Source organism: Mastigoproctus giganteus, chromosome 12 (genome assembly GCF_048544385.1).
Source record: "Mastigoproctus giganteus isolate SK-2022 chromosome 12, ASM4854438v1, whole genome shotgun sequence".
Taxonomy (NCBI): Eukaryota; Metazoa; Arthropoda; class Arachnida; order Uropygi; family Thelyphonidae; genus Mastigoproctus; species Mastigoproctus giganteus.
This window is the reverse complement of record NC_143586.1, coordinates 94154752-94175758: the sequence shown is the minus strand read 5'-3', so window position 1 is coordinate 94175758 and position 21007 is coordinate 94154752. Positions and strand designations below refer to the sequence as shown.

At 38.2% G+C, this 21007-nt stretch overlaps 1 protein-coding gene across 2 annotated transcripts in view; it reads left to right on the top strand.

Annotated features, from left to right (window-relative positions):
• Positions 1-389: 389 nt before the first annotated feature.
• The window catches only part of LOC150077282 (ecdysone-induced protein 78C-like), a 496295-nt gene continuing 475677 nt past the window's right edge, over positions 390-21007 (top strand). For both annotated transcript variants that reach the window (XM_090386083.1, XM_090386082.1), the window contains exon 1: positions 390-1539. In XM_090386083.1, coding sequence (XP_090242209.1) covers positions 1377-1539 — 163 coding nt within the window. In that variant the 5' untranslated portion in view covers positions 390-1376. The remainder of the gene's footprint in view (positions 1540-21007) is intronic.

Here is a 21007-nt window from a genome sequence, read left to right as displayed (position 1 = left end):
TGATAGCTAAGCTTCTATATTTTGCCATTGGTTTCTTTTTATCGCATCTTAGATAAAGCTCGCCTGTAGTTTATTTCAAGTTTACTTTTTTTCACCTCTCTCCCTCTCTACTAAGCTTATAAATATAACTGTAAACTACCCTCACTAAGACAGATACCGTGTGTGTGCGTGAGCGCGTGCGAGAGAGAGAGCATGCAGTCAGCGTTGTCACCATTTGCAGAAAGCTTGGCGGATAGAAAGAGAGAGAGAGAGAGAGAGCAAGAGAGAGAAAGAAACAGTCATCAGCTGTACATTTATGGTACCGCCTGGAGCGCCATCTGGTATAAAGAAGCAGCAGTTGTGGGCGTGGCTGGTGCGCCATTTTGTCTTTGCCGTGGTCCGGCCAACGCCGCAGTGGCGGGAGAGCAGAGTACAGCAACGGGCGGATAGTACCGCTACATAGGAATGCTCTAACGGAGAACGGAGTAGCGAGTAGTGTGTACTGGAGTCGGATGGTTCCCCCTCGCCTTCCCCCCTCATCCTCTCTCTTACCAGCGAGTGAGAGCCTGGTGTAGCGGTAGTGGTTGGCAGAGTGCACTAAGAACAACAAACATGTTTGTAATGAGGGATGCGGGGAACATACTAAACTGTCGGGGGCAGTGAGATATGCCAATGGCCACGCTGCTGCTGCAGGAACGTGAGAGTCGGGGAAGCTGCTCAACGACCCTTCTTCCGCGTTGATCTGACACCTACAACGTGCGTTTAATTTCGCCTAACTCCGACTTCCGCATCGAGTTGGGACTACCCTTTCGTTGCTCACCAGGCCAATACTGACGCTTAACTGTGTCAGTGTGATTCTGCAGCCGTTCTGCCTCCCGCCGACGATTGCATTTTGGAGGAATATATTTTTATTTTCAGGAATTCTTTCGAAAATAAAGAGAGGGATGTCGAGAAGCACCTCCCACTCTCGTGTTTGTAAACTGCCCGGTGATATATTGATCGCTCTGCTCTCAGCTGCGAAAGAAAACGTCAGCTCGTAGGGTGATAATTTGTTGCAGTGTTCGCGGGTTAAGTCTCCCCCCCTCCACTCCCCCTGTTCTCCAAAGTGAAAATACGGGGATCTATGTCCCCTCTACCTCTGCTACGTAGGAATATGTCTGAATGCCGCAATCACCATAACATATCAAAGGAAGTGTGATGGATACAACTCTTCTAAGGCCGTTGGAAATACCAGTGTGTTTATTGTGATCGGCACAATGTGAGTGTGACGCGCGTGATGGTGTGTGAACCCTAATGGGAGCTTGGTGAAGTTCTTCCTTTTTCCCTTAAAGAATTCTGTTAGTTCGAGGCACTTTCTTTTCCATTGGATCGGAGTTATCCATGGACGTCTGTCAACTATGGACTGCCCCAGCAGCACCAAATCAAGGAGACGACAGGTGACACCAGGCGTCCCTTTAGATGAAAGTTATGAAGTGTCCATCCCCGAGGTAACCACCTCCACGTGTGAGGATACCTCTCCTGCTGCTACAAGATGTGACGTCACAACATCTATGAAGCAGGGTAAGTCTGGTTTGCAGTATAACATTGCTTATTATGCGAAGTTTTCAATTTAAAAAAAAAACATAACTCAGCTTTACGGGCATTTTAGCTATACAAACAACAAAAATATATTTACTCGATTTTCCAAACAGGCAAAATTGAATTCAGTTCAAAAAGTGAAATACAGTGCACATATCTAAGCGTTTATCTGCGCGATAAACATTGTCGGTATCTTACGTCACAAAGCTTACACATTTCAATTTTCCGTGACGTCCATCACTTTCATGCCATATTTTATCCGTGGTTGTTGTCTCTAATTCACGTATCACACATGGGGATTCGTTATATACCCAAAACGAGCACTTCGTGTTATAAAAATAAAAGAAAGAAAAAAAAAATCGAATATCGGGTTGCATTTCATGAAGAACACGAATTCGCTTCGTGAAATGGGCGACAGAAAAAAGCATGCGCAAAAAAAAGCAAGTCATATTTTACTATCACCAAAACTGACTAGGTGAATGCAATGGAAACAGCTGTTTCACGAGAGAGCGTGATGATCTGCCTTTTGAGTAATACTGTTTAACCAGAAGCACATGTAAAATACGTGCATCCTCACAAAACTTGCGTCATTTTTCAAGAATATCCTTCCTTGGCCTTTTAGAAATGGCGGGGGATGAAATAAATTTCCATAAATATCTGCGAACGAAAGTATATATAGAAAGCGTGTAAGAAATGGATGGATGAATATTTCCTTAAGTAGCTCAAAGAGAGAAGATTACGAAAAATGTCAGGTTTGGATTAAATATATCACTAGCGCAGAATACAACTGCAGCTATGCTAAGCTGAGCTAATGTACAGAATAAAACAAAACGGCCATTTTTTTCTTTCGATCATTTCCTGCACTATTGGCTCCTAACTTGTGTAGCTTGAGAGAGGAAGATCAGCCTGAGATATCGATCTGACATCCTCACAAGGTTGAATATAAAGGCTGCATTTACAGGGCGCCACCTAGTGTTACCTCCAAAATGCTCGATGTGACAAAACACTTCCGGATATAATGAAAGAAGTAAGAAATATTCTTGTAGTTACGCTAATGGACACTTTCCTGCAATCTTCGTGCAGTATTCCGTTAAAGATATCATCTGGCTGTAATGCTGCCGTTTTATTTTCATTTGCCTGCGTGTGCGTACTGCGAAATAAGGAACTATAAATAATAATGTTGGACAGGTAGCAATGTACGATGGGTTGCCTCTGTCGGTGATTGTATTAAGAACAAACATACACACACACACAAAGCATACTATAAATATTGAGTATGCGTGAGAATTATTCGAGTTATTAGAAGGAATTCGGTTGAATATAATTTTTAATTCTGAATAATATGCAAGAAAGAACATATCACTGCAAAATGGGAAATATGACAGTATTGTTTCAGCAGATAAAAACTATTACCGCTGTTGAGAGAGGTTTATCCACTGAGCACCTGGATAGGAAGAACGAACCGATACATTTAATACAAACTAGGCTTATTAATTTTAATAAGATTCGTTACAAAAGCTTACCAAAAGGCTTTACTGAAGGAAGGTTTTCGTAGGTCGCTGCCAAGACGTTCCAAATGCGCAAACGAAATTCTCTAATGAAGGAGAAGGGGGAATTAAATATCTTCTAATAACAGAAATGGGATAGCAATGCTGTAAATTATTTTGTGCATATTATTAACTACTTCTTATCTGTATTATCATGCTTTCCTACAAAAGCGTGACATAAAACGATATGCAAATAACCATCACATTCAAATACTTTTATCAAATACGACCAAAGTGAATTTTATTCATTTAACTAACCTTTATAAAATACGCTATCGTCGTCATCGGTGTCTTCGTTCGTTCGATGACTTCCAGTCTCCATCCCCCTCCTCCCGTTTTTGATACTGTATTGCCAATGTCCCTTCAAATGGCATTAGTAACATTAGTGTGCCGGAGGCTTAAAGAGGTTTTGGAACACTGTGCTTCACAACATTTAACTACTACCCAGGGAACTTAAAAAAAGTGACAACAACAAATATTTAAATATGGTCTTCACCATTTTATGAGAATTTCCCCCAACCAACTCCTCAGAAATGAGTTATACCGTACAAGCCGCTGCTATCAAAAGCTTTACTTCAAGTACACTTGCCTATATATACACAAGGTCAATTATCTCAGATGTTTACAACAGATAAAAATTACTAGCAGACAAATCATACAATGTGTATATCGCAATGTAAGTCGAAGAAAAGAAACTCCTCCATCACACAATGTGGATACTGCAATGTAATTGTAGAGGGAAAAAAATATTTTGTTTCGATTCAATGGATTCATAAGTTTATCATTCATTAAAGTTGCCGAATCCACGCAATTACATATATCTTCGGTTACACTTATGAGAGCAATTCAGGTTTTCCTATGCACGGATTACGAGTAGTTATTTTCAATGTTTTGGAATATTTGCGTGAATCTTTTGAATTATTTTAAATTAAATGTAAGTTCACTGATTTAACTATGCTTTTCATTTTCAATATATTTTTTTTTCAATTAAGGCAAGTTTATTTTAAAGATCCTGCTTTCAGTTATGCTACAGAAAAGCCAAGACGTAAATTTCTTCTAAAATGATATTAGGGTTTTTTTTTGTTTTTTTTTTAAAGAAAAGGACATTATACTACACATCAGGTTAACTCGATTCCTCATTCAGAATGATTCTAGCTGAACTTTCTTCTATCTAAAGAAAGTGCTGATAGAATCGTTCTGAATTTGGAACCACTATCAACATTCAAAACACACACCGTTTATCAACCAAAATATCTTGAAACTACCCTTTGGAGTAGGAACTCTGTAGCGTAATTGAAAAGTTACTTTCGTAATTAGCACCCGGATGCAACGAGCCTTCATTTCGTCACCCTCTTTCCAAAGATTAAAAGGTCTGCGTTTATTTTGCCACACCGAGAGCGCCTGGTCGCTTCTAGATTAACACGGTCCTGCTCATAACCCACAAGCGCAGACCACGAATTTGGGGTGTACTAAGAAACCCAAAGACTAAGAACATAGGCTTGACCTTCTGCATACCAACTCTCTTTTTTGACAATATACATGCCAACTAGAGGTCCCACTTGAGCCACATTCTTTTATATATATATATATATATATATATATATATATATATATATATATATATATATATATATGAGGTAATTAGAATACTGAAAATTTCTTATCGTATACGTAATTACATTGTATAGGTCCCACGGTTCGTATATTAACAAATTATTTAATAACAACATCAATCGATTACTTAATATAAGTTTCAAAATTTTCACCAAAATAGAAAACCAATATAATATCTTTATTGCAATCAGCGAAAATAAGTAAATTTTACATGTATGCCTGGTGCAATGCCCATAACAGCAAAAATGCTAGGGGTAAAAAAATGTTCTTGTGCTTAAAAGCTATCTCACCGACAGAGCAATCAAGATAAAAGCTCCCTACAAAGAAATAGAAAGAAAAATATATAGAGGGTGCCCACAGGGGTCAGTACTTGGACCAACAATGTGGAACCTCCTGATGGACCAATTTCTAAACAAGGATCTGGAAGGGGTCCGCTCACAAGCCTTCGCGGACGACCTCATCTTAACAATAGAAGCTAATTCCAAGGCACAACTGGAAATACTGGCAAACCGCGCTGTGCAAATTCTCCAAGACTGGGCCACACACCACTTACTACAAATCTCACCGACGAAGACCAACTCCATACTCTTAAAGGGAACACTGAACATCCACAGACCACCCCAAATTAAAATTGGCACTAGAACAATAAGGCTCAGCACAGAGCTCAAATACTTGGGCGTCATCTTGGATACCCGCTTATCCTTCAAACCGCACCTAAACTAGTAAGAAGAAAAATAAGAAACTGCACTGCCTTAATAAACAGAATTGCCCGAAGAGACTGGGGATTGAAACAGAGAACGATGATGTTTTATTATAAAGCAGCCTTCTTACCAATCGCAACATACGCAGCTGGTGCCTGGTACAAAAAGGCCAGCACAGCTGCAAACCTAAGAATACTTGATTCCATACATAGAATCATGCTACTCACTGCTACTCGCGCCTGCAGCACAGTGAGCACACACACTCTGCAAGTACCATCGCAGGAACCCTCCCCTTAGACCTAGAGGTGGTGAGGAGAGGCATCGTCCATGAGCTCGCTAAAGGCAATGCTTGTACACACCTTGACTTCAACGGACATCTAGGAAATAACCGCATTGCGGAAAAAAGAAGACTCCAGACCCACTTTCTGCAGGCGTGGCAGGCACGATGGGATGTCTCCATTAAAGGTCGGATAACAAATAAATTCTTTCCAAATATACATAGATTCCAACCTAAATTACCAACCTGGTACGCACCTGGTCTGTTTGTGACGTACCTACTCACAGAACATGGTGCCTTAAACGCCAAACTAACAACTCTGGGAATAATTGAAAACCCAAATTGCACTTGTGGCGTTCCAGAAACTTGGTCGCACCTAATGTATGACTGCCACCAATACGACGACATCCGCTGCCAGCTGGTGACAAGACTACAACATTCACCCAAGGATCAGGAGCAATTCATTCTGGATGATAAAGGACCATATATGGCATTCACCGAATTTGCACAGAAACTGTTTAACAGACGCCGAGCCACACTGGCCCAACAAGCAAATAACAACACAACTGGAAATTAAATGACAAGCTACTATTCCCACAACAAATTCCATACCTCCAATGAGAATAAAAGGACATGGCCTACAACTCCGCGACTGACTGAACCCTGAATCTGCGAAAGGGCCACATGGACCTGAACCATGCAGCTTCACTGCCATCAAGACTCGTTGGGGACCAGAATCGAGCACCTGACTCGATTCCTTTCCAACCGTACCACGGCGGGGCAGAGACTCCTTGTCTCCCCTCGCCGAACCCCCTTCCCCCTTTCCTCTCTGGTGAGGCATGGGCATGCCTCACTGGCCAACTGGGGGCATCTTCTCTATCGCTCCCATATTTCTATCTTTACCCCCCCCCAGTCTTCTGTCTCCCCTCCTACTCTATCTATATGCAATGCGAAAGCCCCACACACTAAATTTAACAATACTCAAAATAATCTTCGCCCAGTCTCGGCCTATCCATCTATGTAATATCAAACCCCCCAGCGGTGTGTATAGGCATACAACATATGGTGTATGCAGACAAGTGAAATGAGTATATACATGTGCATATACATACATATTATGATTTTTTTTTTTAAGGTCCTAGCCGCCGAAATCTCAGGAAACTAAGCGGCAGGACCTGCCAGAGTAACTAAGTCTACTGGGTTCCTGGTCTGCCTCCACGGGGCGAAGGTGGGGCAACGTTGGGCTCCAGCAGGGGCCCAGCGGCTAAATGACCAGATGAACAACGGTACACGACATTACACATGTACAATACCCACACACTTTTAAATCTCTGGCATTCCCAGCAAACTGGTACACCCACAATGAAAGCAACGCGGAGATGGGGGAAACCACTGGTGCCGCATGACATCAATATATCTTACCTTACCTTACCTTACTCCAGCACGACCACCAGGTCAGTAGAGTTTACAATAAATCAATCAAAATTGGTAATCGTATTTATTAATCACGGGCTCGAACCCCGGTCCACTCAAAGAGGGTATACTGCCACACTCGCGCTTCTGACCACTCGGCTACGTAAGGCCAATATTATGTGACTAGGAGAGAAACAATGTGACTAGGAAAAACACTACGGTTTAATGACCATAATTACATAAGAAAATAACTTAATAATGTAATTTAATCATAAATTAAATTTATCATTTTTAACAAAATACATTAATCTGGCAATATTTGGATTCTCAGTATGTTCTTCGCAAACTATATAATATCGGTGTAGATACACCCAAGTTTATCCATAAATTAAACTACGTACATAGTGTGAAGGCATCGTTTTTAATTGCATCTCATATTGTGGCTACCTTCACAACGAGATACCAGGTATTGCAGTACTTCGAATAAGTAACGCTTCTCTATTAGAGAAGACTACTGTTATTTATTCTCAGTGGATACTAGCACCCAGACGGCACCGTTTCAAAGCTGTTGGCCTATCATCGGTGATAGGCCAACACACAAATAAGTCTCCATCAAATATTTTCGAAAAGGCACTAAAATAATCTAAAAAGTTATAAAAACACGTTTTATACAATAAGGGAGAAATAAAAGCCATACTCATTTCAAGTTCAAAAAAAATCATCGCCAAGGTTTCAGTTCTTTCCCCCACTCTTTTCCTCTTGTATATTTCCTCTTCTATCCATAGTTTTGCTGACGACAGCACATTGCTTTCCGCCTTCCAGTTTGAGAAACCTTACCCTACACAAACAGCTGAAACTTCTCGAATATCCACTACTAATTCCTTAAATGCTGATCTCCACCTAATTCTCCCATGAGAAAAAGATAACCTTTAGTTCATTTAAATCCTTATAAAACTCAGAAATGTCTTATATCACGCAAAAAAGGATTTTTCTGCTCCTGTGCTTATCGAACTTCGATGACACTCCGATTTATAGGCAAGATCATATATCTATATTGGGGATTACCCCGACTTGTAATCTCTCTCTCTCTCTCTCTCTCTCTCTCTCTCTTGGCATAAGCACATTACAAATATTGCTCCCTCGGTAAAAATCGCAAATCAGCGCCCTACCATGGAATATTGTTCTCACATCTGGTGCGGTGCCCCCGAAAATCTCTCCCAAGCATCTAGATTCCATTCAAAAGAGGGCAGCTAGACTAATTAATGACTCATCTCTAACAGACCATCTCCACACACTCTCTCTCCCATAGACGTTATGTTTCTGTTGCATGCCTTTTCTAGAGATACTTCCATGGGCACTGTTCTTCTAGATTGGCTTTATAATTCCCGATCTCTCTTTCAAACCAGTCTGAATATGTGCTACAAACCTCAACATCCTTTTACTGTCCAACTTCAAACTCACAGAACCAACTTTTCTTCTTCCTATTTATTCCTTCAATTTGCGTTTCCCTTCATGCTTATTTTCTGAAAATTACAATCTTCAATAATTCAAGTCTAATATAAACAATTATCTGCTTTCATCTTCTCAACCTGCAACTCAGGCACGTACTAAGTAGTATAGGCTCTAATACCTCTCGTGCTTGGGGGTTTCATAAAAAAATTTTCCTGTGTTTAACAGAATTTATAATCCCAGTATATACTTTACCAAGTGGGGTTCGATCTGACTACGGATCTAATATTTATAACCAAGAAACAAAATCTGTTTTTTAACGAAAAAAATAGGACTCGACGAATCTGTTCAAGACCTAGGCGCTAAGAAAAATAAAAATTAATTGAATGGTTTGTACTGTCAAAAACTCAGTTGACAGCTGGGGAAGAAGTGGATTGGATGGCATACTAAAAGGGAAGGGCAATCTTCTGGAACAGCAGCTACACCTAGAACCATGTAATAAGGGAAAACACGTTCTTCTTATTAACGTTAAATTCATATAATGTCGACTTCCTAAAGCTTCCCAGCTGACATCAATCAACCTTAAACTATAATATATGACGCGCTCATAACTAAACATGCTGATAATTAAGCCTTTATATTTCTTTATTGATTGACTAAACTAATTATATAAATGATATATTAACTATAACCGGCGTATCGAAACAACACTAACAGAAAAAAGCATAGATGATAAACTACGGGGTCACACACCGAGTTACGAACATCCAACTTACGATCACTGTGAATGAAATGGTCGTAAGTCAATTTAGTAACGATTTCAGGAACGAATAATCGAAAATTTATTTATGTATTTTTTTACTGATAAACTAAAAAAAAATAAAAAAAAAAAAACACGGCAGTCTGTAGTATCGATGCTCAATAAGAAAGAAATCAAGGAGTGCTCTACCAGTAACTCTAATTTGACTTTTATGATTTTTCGTAATCCCCGGTGATTCTATTCAAATCGTTTCGAAACTTCGTGGAACGAATGTAGGAACATATTCTACAATAAAAGTTCGGGAAAAACTTCCACTAAACATATGACTCAAAAGTCTTTATTTCCGAAAGATTAAACATTAATCATAAATTACAAAACCGTGAAAGTGCAAAATATTTTTATGTGCAGGTTTATATCAAATATATGACTGCTGTGTAAAGCGGCCTTTAAACAGAACGAAAAATGAACAAAAACTGACATTAATAGTATCGTACTTATACATGAAGCATGCCAATTATTCAGTTGTGAGAAACTAGTGTGACAGAGTAGATACTAGCAGTGTCAACGTGTTCGACACTTGGTTCCGCCACCGCTTCGTTGTTTACAATTCGATATTTGGTGAACTGATAGTAGGGAAGGCACTGCAAATCTGTTTACTTTAGCCGATTTAGCTGATATAATTTTAATTTATATTGAACTTCAATATACCTGAACAGCATATCTACTGAAACGTTCAAAAGTTTTAGAGAGTCCATGCCTTGCTGTGTGGCTGCGCTACTGACCGCAAGAGAAGAGCATACCCATTATTTGTTAAGTGGTTATAATTTTTTAACCGGACAGCGACAGTGTATATCGAGACTTGAGGCCTTCGAGATGTGGTCTGGCGCAGTTTGGAAAAAATTAAATGGACTGAAAAAGTGTCAAATGTGGAAGCATAAGACGTGTCCAAGAACAAAGGAAAATTCTAGGTAGAATAAGATCAACTAGACTCAAATGGGTGGGCCACGTGATTCGACATGGTGTTTTGCTTCTGAATGCAATGGAGGGGACTGTGGAGGGAAAACGCCTTAGGGGTAGACCAAAAGACCTTCATCGGGACATTGCTGGATGAAGTAGGACGAAATTTTGAGGAACTAAAACAAACGGTAAAGAAGAGACAAAGTTGGCAACAGCTCATCAGAGGAACTGATCAGTCACAAGACTGAATTATTGATGATGATTAACTTCATAAGAATTCCGTATCTGCTCTTCGCAGATACGTCGAAAAATTTACGTCCAAATCGTAAAACATTTGCTGATGTGGAGAGACGACTACTGGAACTCAGAGAAACAGTTAAGCTGTAACCATTACGAGTAAATTCTGGTAGAGAGAGATTTCGACGAACTGTGAATGCTGAAGAGCAAGTACAAGACCTCCTATAAAATACTGTATAGGTATTTCCTATCACAAGTACAGGAAGGTTGCCAGTTCGCGTACGTGTTTCATCTGCAAGCGCATGCATAATCCGCCTATAGAAAAATTGTTGTCACAAGATATTTGAATAAACGCAGTTCTATTGAGCTACTGACAGAAACTGATGTCAATAGCTCATTCCGCAATGTAAACGTGATCTTCAGTTTCTCAGCCATCCTCTGGTTATTACAGATGAACCGTGTTTTACAAGAAATGAAATTCTCAACTCTTGAAACGATCATCGCCATGCCGAAGAAATCCCCACAAACGTTGTCGGTACTTGCTATCAGCACACCTTTTCCTTTAATGTTTAGTGCGATGTTCTTGAGAACAATATTGGTAATTATTTTTTATTATAAAGACTTTCGGGAACGGAATGCTTACATTTTATGCGGAACAATTTATGGCCACTATTGGAACACACCTCTTGAAAACTGGCAGAGGATCTGGTTTATGCACGAGAGCCTACTGGGCCACTTCTCCCGTAATGCTTCTGACCTTTTAAATACGGAGTTCAAAAAACGATGGAGCAGCCCTGTACAATGGTCGCCACGATCACCAGGCCTCACATCCCTAGATTACTTTGGTGTGGCCACATGAAATCCATGGTTTATTATACGCATATTTCCACGCAAGATAATATGATATGATAAGACATGCCAGATAATCGTAGATTTGTCTCGTTGAACGCTGCACAAAGTGGAGGTCACTTTGAACAGCTGTAGAATGTTTTTCTTTTACAAGTTTATTTCGTTTATTCTTATGGTTTATAATTTATGATAATTTATGATATTTATGATAGTCGGAAGTAAAAACTTTTGAACATATGTTTTTAGGAACTTCTATTTTTTTTCTTATTTATAGCTGTAGAATAAATTTCCATATTTGTTCCCTGAAAATTTTAAACAACCTCTATATTTATCACATTCATCGATCATTTCATATAAATCGGTAGGAATGTATATGAATAATCGGCGGTGAATATACAATGTATATAATAAATGTATAATAAATATAGTGGTGGTAAATGTATAAAATAGCGTCGTTGGTAAATGTATAAAATAGCGTCGGTGGTGAATATATTAAATGATAACGAAAATTATTTTAGTTTTGTAGGATCACATGCTGAAAAACACATGGTAACAGTTGGTAAAACGTCCCTAAATGAAAACAGTGCAGATAATGCGACAGTTTGTTGACAACTGATACTCTTCGTTAACTGATACTCCCCGTTTTTCATTTTCATTTATCCTTATTATATTATGTTATTAATATTATTATAAGTTCCCAGCCACATGGCAGATCCACAATATCCAGAACTCAATCGTATCTCCATCTTTCTCCGAGTCTAGCCCACTCCTTCTGCTCACGATAGCCATCAGCCTATATCAGTTATCCAACATTCCAATTCTTCTTCCTCTTGATCTCGTGCTCATCACGTTCCCTTCAATTACACCTCAACAAACTCTCCTCCCAACCCTCAGCAGATGTCCAAATTTTTCTTTCTTTTCCTTATATTCTTTATCATACTTCTTGCATTCCTCTTCTTTGCTAACCCTATATGTCCATTTTGCCCTTTCAAGTCTCCATACCTCTAAAGCTTCGCTTCTAATATCCTTCTCCTTTAGTGTCATGCCTCAGCGTCATAAAGCATCACACTCTATACAAACCATTCCACTAACCGTTTCCCTAACATTATATCCAGTATTTTGCCTGTAAATATCTGCTTCGTCTTACAAAATGCTATTTTGCCCATCGCAATACTAGCTCTTAATAAAATTGTGCTGGTATTCTTTTCATCGCTCGTTTTCTTCGCAATTTTCCTTAAGTCTTCCCAACAAAATCTATAATTCTTATTCCGTTGTCATATAACAGTGGTTCCCAAACTACTGAGATCTACGGACCTCTTAAAAAATGAAAAAAAGTTCGCGGACCCCTATATATTTTTATAGGGGTCCGCGAATATTTATACAGGGGGATCCCCTATATAAATATATAGGGGGTTCGCGGGCTGCCTGTGTGTGTGTGTGTGTGTGTGTGTGTGTGTGTGTGTGTGTGTGTGTGTGTGTGTGTGAACACTGGGTTTTGTGTAAAGAAATTTCAAAGTTTTATGTTTAAAACAGCTCAACTTTATTCTTATTTTTACATAAATATACTAATAACTCTATTAATCATTAATTTGCTATACATACAACGAATAATTTGATCAGTTCTAAAGGGTCGTTTCTCGGACCCCAGTCATATAACATCATCTGTAAATCTCACTGTCAGTACAATTTTAACTCTTATCTTTACACCCTCCTTCTCCATCTCTCCTTTCATCGCTTCTCTTACCTTTACATATGGTACAGCATACCTTCTGAAACGTTCAGAAGTCTTACAGAGTCCATGCCTTGCTGTGTGGCGGCGCTACTGACCGCAAGAGAAGAGCATACCCATTATTTGTTACGTGGTTATAATGTTTTGACTGGACAGTGTATATCCAGTACATTTTCTTTTTATTTTAAAAATATCGAAATGCAGATAAGTGCTAATTTTTGGTAGAACACTTAGCGGAACATAGGTTGAAAAAAACATTGGGCTAGGCCATTCTTCGTCATACTCCTTCAACCAATACGATTCGTTGCGTAAAATAATGCTGTCGGTATTTTAAAATCCGTACTGAATCTCCATTGTGCTGTACTGTACCTTTTGTCGAACGTTGTATGTATGTTTCTTGTCACAGGGTAGCAACCGGATCTATATCCATCTCCGCCAATATAATTGTAGGCATATTACTCATCTAAATATGGTGGCCTGTTAATGTAAGCGTGTGTAGTATGTTATAGTGAACAGGCCACTCAGCCACCAGGTGATAGCCACAATTCGGCAAATATCACCCGGTGCTCGCCCTGGCACGAAAGGCCAGGCCTGGATCTGCTATCATAGAAGGTACAATATGTACCTAACTCCCGCACCCACTAGTGAAGTGCAAGACTAGTGGGTGCAAGCATCCCGCCCCTAGGATGCCCAATCGTAGGAGCTCGGAAAAAAAAAGTAATAAAAAAAATATATGTAATAATAATAAAAATTATATATATATATATACACACAACCCAGGAGATAACTCCCAAATACGGGGTGACATCCCGCAACCTGAATCCACAGGAAGCCAGCGAGAGAGGGAAAAAAAAACGTATAGGCATAATTAATATAAACATATTAGTAACGTTATTAATGCAACTATTCAGTAATAGTACCAATTGACAACAACCTCCTCTTTCTAAAAACCATTCCACAAAAATGCTGTAATGCATCATAATTAACAGCTGAAGACAACAACACTGCCTCATTCCCCCTGCCAAAATTAGCCACCAAATGTATCAGCTCACATCTGAACTCATCGTACAAATTACAATCGTATAACACATGATCCCATGACTCTACCATGCCACAAACACAGCAGGGCTCATCTTTCAATCCTAACTGATGTAATTTCGCTTTCAGTGAGCCATGTCCTGTAAGTATGTATGAACCACTCGTTTCATTTATTCTTATAATTAAACTGTACACTAGAAACAAAAGAATATGTTGTCCTACCAGTTACACTTGAGTTCCAACGCTCTTGCCACAAATTAACCAACTTAGAAAATATATCCCGCTCGTTTTCTGTAATTGTTAATGATGGATTTACAGTAATACCCAAAAACGTTATTTGATCTCCCTTACGTAAATAATAACAGCATGGTCTGTATACAAGAAATAAATCCAAAGGCATCAACCCCAGCCAATGCATTGGTCAACATCATCTTACATACCCCTAACATAACTCTTTGCAGAGACAATAATTTCTGCTTAAATTTTACCCGAGCGGTTCTTGCATACGAAATAGAGGCAGTATAAGTAACTATTGGTATAAAAATAGCATTATAATATAAATGTATAACCTTCTTACCTAAATCCCAATCATTTCTAGTTAATCTAATAATGGAAGCGGTATAATTTTTAACCTTAGAACTCAGATAATCTAAATGCGGTGTAAATTTTGCAATTTATCATCAAGAATTACTCCTAGGTATTTAACTTGAGAAACTAAAGGAATCTGTTTACCATTTATTGTTAATCTGGGTGGTCTATTGTAATCCGGCTTTCCTTTTAATAACAACATAACTGTCGAACGTCGTGCTAATCCTTGCAGGATGCAGACCACAGCGATCACAAAACAAAGAACTGGCGTTCACCATCTCAGCGATAGACTGAAAAAATGTCGCTGTGATGGCGCGTGATCACCATCGGGATTGCTAAATACTTGTTCAGTTAACGATTATATTCATTCAGACCGTGGACAGCTTTCCTTATCAGAGTGATAGCAGATGATTCGATCCTCGCAAAGAAAAGGGCATTTAATGGTTACTTATATAAAGTGAATCGCCATATTGCACTGAAAATTCTAGTTGTAAACTCCATGTTCTTGTAGAGAAGGAAATACTTTCTCCATGGGGTCGTGGTAAAATCTGTTGATGCAGCTCCTGCTCCTCTAAGATCCAGTTGGATTGCTCATTCAAAGATATGAGGTTCCAAAATTCTGTCAAAATGCATGACATTGTGACTCGCCTTTTAATGACATCTTCCCTGCAGTATGTAGACAGTTTATGTAAATGTTTTTAAATAGTGCATGAATAGTCTCTGACGCACGCATCAGAGAATGACTAAACTTCATATATTAAGCTCAAGAGAAAAGAGAAAAGTCACAAAAATGTGTCGAAAAATGGAGAAGGTATTTTGAGAAAATTTTACTATTACTATCCTGTTGCTAATTTCCCCTGCAGTTTTGATTTTAATTTTATACTTTGTTTTGCTCTGTACTGTATTACCTCAACTGTTTACTTAACAGTGATTTACTACGTGTATTGAATATAACAATCAGCCACAAATTTCACTTAGAGTCTCTATTAAATAAAAAAAAAAAAAACTTTCCAGCCAAAACTCTTCTAATTAGGAAGTACTGTGTGATCATTTTCATCAGAACCCATGAAAATGCGAATAACTTCGAGTAAAAGAGCATTGCAGTCATGAAATTTACCATTCTCTGATGATACTTAATTCGAAAAATTTGAATATGTCACAAAAATTTGAAAACTAACACAATTCGCGATAATTTTAATGATCAGTCACAACAGCTGATGTGCGAACACGACTCACGGCATTCCCAGTCTCCCTGAACGTTTTCATAAATTTCCATATCGCAAATTTTGATGATGGCTTGCGACATCGAAACTGCCTGCAAAAATCGCTTTGAGTAGTTTTAAGCGACTCAGTTCTGAGGTAATGCTTCACCACAACCACACATGCTTCTCTATGCTGAACGCCATATATATTTACTGGTTGCAACTGCGCATGCGCAGCCATAATTTCCAGATTATCGACAGATGGCGGCATCATACATGGAAAAAAGAATCTTCCTTGTATATTTCATGTCTTTAGCACTTTTTCACTCAAAGTTATTCACATTTTCCTGAGTTCTCATTTAACGTGATCAACCTGTATTTTGTAGTACAACCTCTGAGAGTAGCCATTACGACTTTCTCCCAGATGGTCATATATGATAAAGCGCTTACATCAAGAGAGAATTACTGCCACACTCTATAATATGATTTATAATCGGGAAGGGAAATCAAATAAACCATTCACAGGTACAAGGAAACAACGAGCGAGTTACAATAGGGGAAAAACATCCATTGAGACATCAGTCTAAAGTAAATAAAATCCACAACATATTTCAAGGAACCTTTCAAGAAGTACTAGAAAGACAAAACAACAATAACATTAAAAAGATCTTACAATGCCCGTGAGTAGATGTAAGGAGAGGAGCGGAGCTGTTTACTGTACTGTAGAATATTGTGTTAAAGAGATCCAAACTTTTAAGACAATGATTTAGAGTGTATGCAAGCAGCATAATGAAGTACTGTGAACGGTCACTCACTCACCTTATTCCAACGACTTCAGAGACACTCGGAGAAGGCTTCGTGATTCATGATCATAGAAATTTTATTCCAATGGAAAGGTTTTTGTTTATTGTATAAACAAGTCTATGTAAACGTAATGAATCTGCATGCGCAATATGATAAAAAGATAGACTAAAAGAGCCATTTCTAGTACTTTTGCAGCAAAATTTGATACTGACTAGATCCTTTTTTTACCATTTTACGAGCCATGAACTATTAATCATAATTAATCAACAATTGGTAATAAAAATAAAGTACCTCGTGTTTATTCGATCATCACTATTTGCTATGTAGAAAGTTAGTGCGAAAAAGCCATGTGCATATAGGTTGGAACATGATTGAGTCCTGTCTTATCATTCAAATTGCCACTGTTCATAAGCGATAAGAAATATCAATTACAGTCACATATTAATATCGACCGTGCTTCGTCGTGCTCAGTTATGCTGTGAACACGATGGAAATCATTTCCAATTTTTTGTGACAAATTAAGTAATCACCACAGAATAAAGAACGTTTCTTGTAAATTTCATTACTCCAATACTCTTTTATTCGAAGTTATTCGCATTTTCATGGGTTCTCAATTAAAATAAGCACATATTAATCATTCCACACCGTACTCAATCAACGCGCACATTCCTTTTCTTATAATTCCCGAGACGACCCCGCTAAAATTCTGCACGAAGCTATATTAAAACCACAATGTAATTAATTACATACGAAGCTATGGCTATTGAATGGTTCTGTCAAAATGTACAGCTTAACTGAATCGTATAAAACTTCAGACTCGCGTACTTCATAGGCAACATGGAAACTAGATTCGCTTTAAAAAGAAGTTCTCCTCTGACGTACGCCATTTGAACCAACTGACAACGCTCATGAAAGTCCAATGTTAGGGCTCTTGGTACTTTTTTTTTCAGAAAATGCAGAGTTTTTGATTTTTTTTTCTCCCAGTTTCTTTCATGTATTTTTAATTTTTTTCCAACACTACTGTACAATGTTTAACCACAGAGTCAGGAGATAAATTTCGGAAAAGACAACCTTAATACGTTATTTCATACGAATATTAATATCGTTAGAAGCTTATTATTTAATGGTCATAATTAATTAATTAATTATGGTCATAACAATTAATTAATGGTCATAATAATGACCATTTTGTCGATGTTATTAACATTGACAAAAGTTGTTTCAGTTCGCACTGAATGCAAGATTTAAATATTTAACCGAAACATAATTTATTTTTTGTCCAAATTTCAAAATTTCCTTTCAGCACTGGTTTGCATAGTTCATTGTTTACATAAAATAACCACGTCTGGAAGAGTGGTCGGTTTTCAATCAAAAATAGTATTCAGACACTGAAAGGAGCTACCAAAATGTGGCGATGCAGTGAACCCATCGAGGGGCGCAAACAGTATCTCTTTGTTTCTGTTACAGACTGATCAAGCACGTTGGTGACTACTACATGTTTGTGTGTGTGGATATGTGACAAGTTGTCTCATTTCTTGCAAAATTCTTGTGAGACAAAATGAACCCGTTTCCCACGACGCTATTCCATGACAAGATTATAATGTTTATTCTTTAAACCCTGTTACTGCAACGTTTGAAGAATAAAAACTAAAAACGTATGACTGTCATACAGTTCCCCAACTTTTTTGCTATTTTGAAGAGGCTCAGAACATTTACTTTTCCACGTTCGTGTAGTTTGGAAGCGCATGCGATCATATCTGATTCCAACACTTTTACCCGATAAGTTAAGGAAGCAGATCGACAACTATCTGTCATATTGCTCGGAATATGTCCATCAGTATAAATTTCAATTTGTTTTTAAAAAGGTTATTACGTGATTTTTTTATTCGGCTAAAAGAAAAGAACGCTGACTCCATCTTTAATTAGTGCCTTCTGTCATTAACACAGTGCGTCATCATGATTACTCAGTAACACCGAAGCTACACTGTTTTTGCACCACTAATCGCAATTTACGACACCTAATAGTGATATGAATGATGGCAGAGGCGCCGCGTGCGGGTATGCAGATTGTGCACGGCAAAAAGGCACTTAATCGTAGGAGGCGCCTCCCGGAGTTTTAATATTTTTACAAATTTTGAAAATTAAAATAAGCAATTTTAAATTATAAAAGATAATGATTATTCTCACTTTTATTTACTTTCCTATAAATATTACTAAAAAGTTAAAAGCCCGTTACATTTATCATCTAAAATTTGTTTATTTTATTGTGAAAAACATCAGCCGTAAATTATAAGAATGCGATAGTGAATAGTTAATCGCCACGTGAATCGCCTCAACCTACAGCTTGATTTTTAAGGCCGCCGTAGCCTAGTGGTCAGGCGCACGGGTGCATAAGTACACGTGCCTTGAGTGACCGGGGTTCAAACCCGTGACTGCTGAATATGGTGCTGTTTCTTGTATTCTCTCTATCTTGTGAACTCCTCTGACCGTCCCAGAGTATAAACAGAAAATTTATTTATTATTTAATTTTACACTTCGTTACGTGTCTAGTTATTTTGGCATCGTACAACTCAACTCCTCAACGAAAAAAATGTCTTACAGTAAATTTTCATGGTGGGCTGAAATGTATTTGGCGCGCATCTTAGTGTGTTTACGTTCTCTGTAAATGTAATCGTGAAGGTAGATACACATAATAATTAAATGTTAATAAATAATTTTATTGAGAACTCAAAAAATACTGTTTTCCAAAAATTAAAAAAAAAGGGTCCAAAATTGTTAGGAGCCGAAAGGATCCTAACAATTTTGGACCCTTTTTTTTTAGGCTCCTAACAAAATTGTTAGGAGCCGAAAGGATCCTAACAATTTTGGACCCGTTGTCCTCCACAGGATTTGATGATGATTGTTTCCTATGATTGGTACTTACACCAATAGGGAGCGCTCAATACCTTCATAACTTAGCCTATTCATATTTTTTGTATGATTTAAGATTGCTGCTGGACAGTAGTCTAAGTAATTTGGGTCCAAACTGATGTGGAGGATAATAGTCCTCCATGTGACCACTCTCGTTTCGATTCCAGAGTGCGAGTTCTCGTTCACTGGATAATCATGCAGTTATTCTATTCCGATCTCGCCATTATTTTTGTAACAGTTCCGATTCCAGAGTCCAATGGTCCTGTTTATTGGGTAATCACTCAATTACTTTATTTAAGTGTAATCATCTACGTTCTTTTACAATACGACATGTTGACATGTAACTGTGTGTTACCATGTAGGAATTAATTTTGTCCAGCAGTGCAGAACTTATTCTTAGATCGCGTATGATATTTTTCTTGGATAAAATCTGAGAGTTGATGGAACAGGCATGGTAATAAATGTTGTCGCTCTGGCTAGCGATTTTATCAGTTTTGCACTTATAAATTTTAAACTGAATATCACAAAGAGGAACCTAATCGTAGTATACATAAACCGCACTTTGCGGTTTATTTGATAGTTTAAACTGTTTAATATCATTAAAAGTTAATGTCATCAGCACTAACTAACGACGACAGTTATCAAAATAAACGTTGGGAGGGGCCGCCAATTCAGAAACTACCTTTGAGGGAGCCCTGTTGATCAGTATGGCCTTGATTCGGTATATCTGATAGCATTTACAAATCACGCAAAGCGATTTTTTGAACTCCCTCCCTATCATCCCAGTAAAACTTCGTAACAACTTTGATTCACCTCCCCACCATTAGTAAGTAATGAAATACCGATTCGAATCATAATATTTATTTTTATGAAAAAACAACTATTACACAACATTCGTGCGACCGCTCAACGCATCCTAACGTTTTATCTGACCTCCCTCCCTCCCTTCCTTCCTTCCGTTATGTAACGTGAATGGTGCCTTTATGATACTGTCTATTAGTTAAACAACTATGTAGCCAATCGTTCAGCAGAGAAAGAATGCCACATCCCTTCAACTGTTATATTACTGAGATAAAGGAGTTAAAGGCTTTACAAAAGTCCGTGTAGATGACGTTAAGGTGGAGCCAACATTAGCAGCTGATGCCAAAAACTGCCAAAAAAAAAAAAAAAAGGAAAAGGGAGGGAGATTGAATCTGATGGCCTCACTAGGAAAAATGCGAGGACAACGTATTTGTGAGGTAGCGCCAGCCAATATGCGGGCATACTCCCCGTTATCACAAAGCAAAGGATACATAATATACCTTGATGTGAAACTGACTGCAATCAGCAACGCTGTAATTAACGGTTTAATTAATACGACACAAAATAAACACAT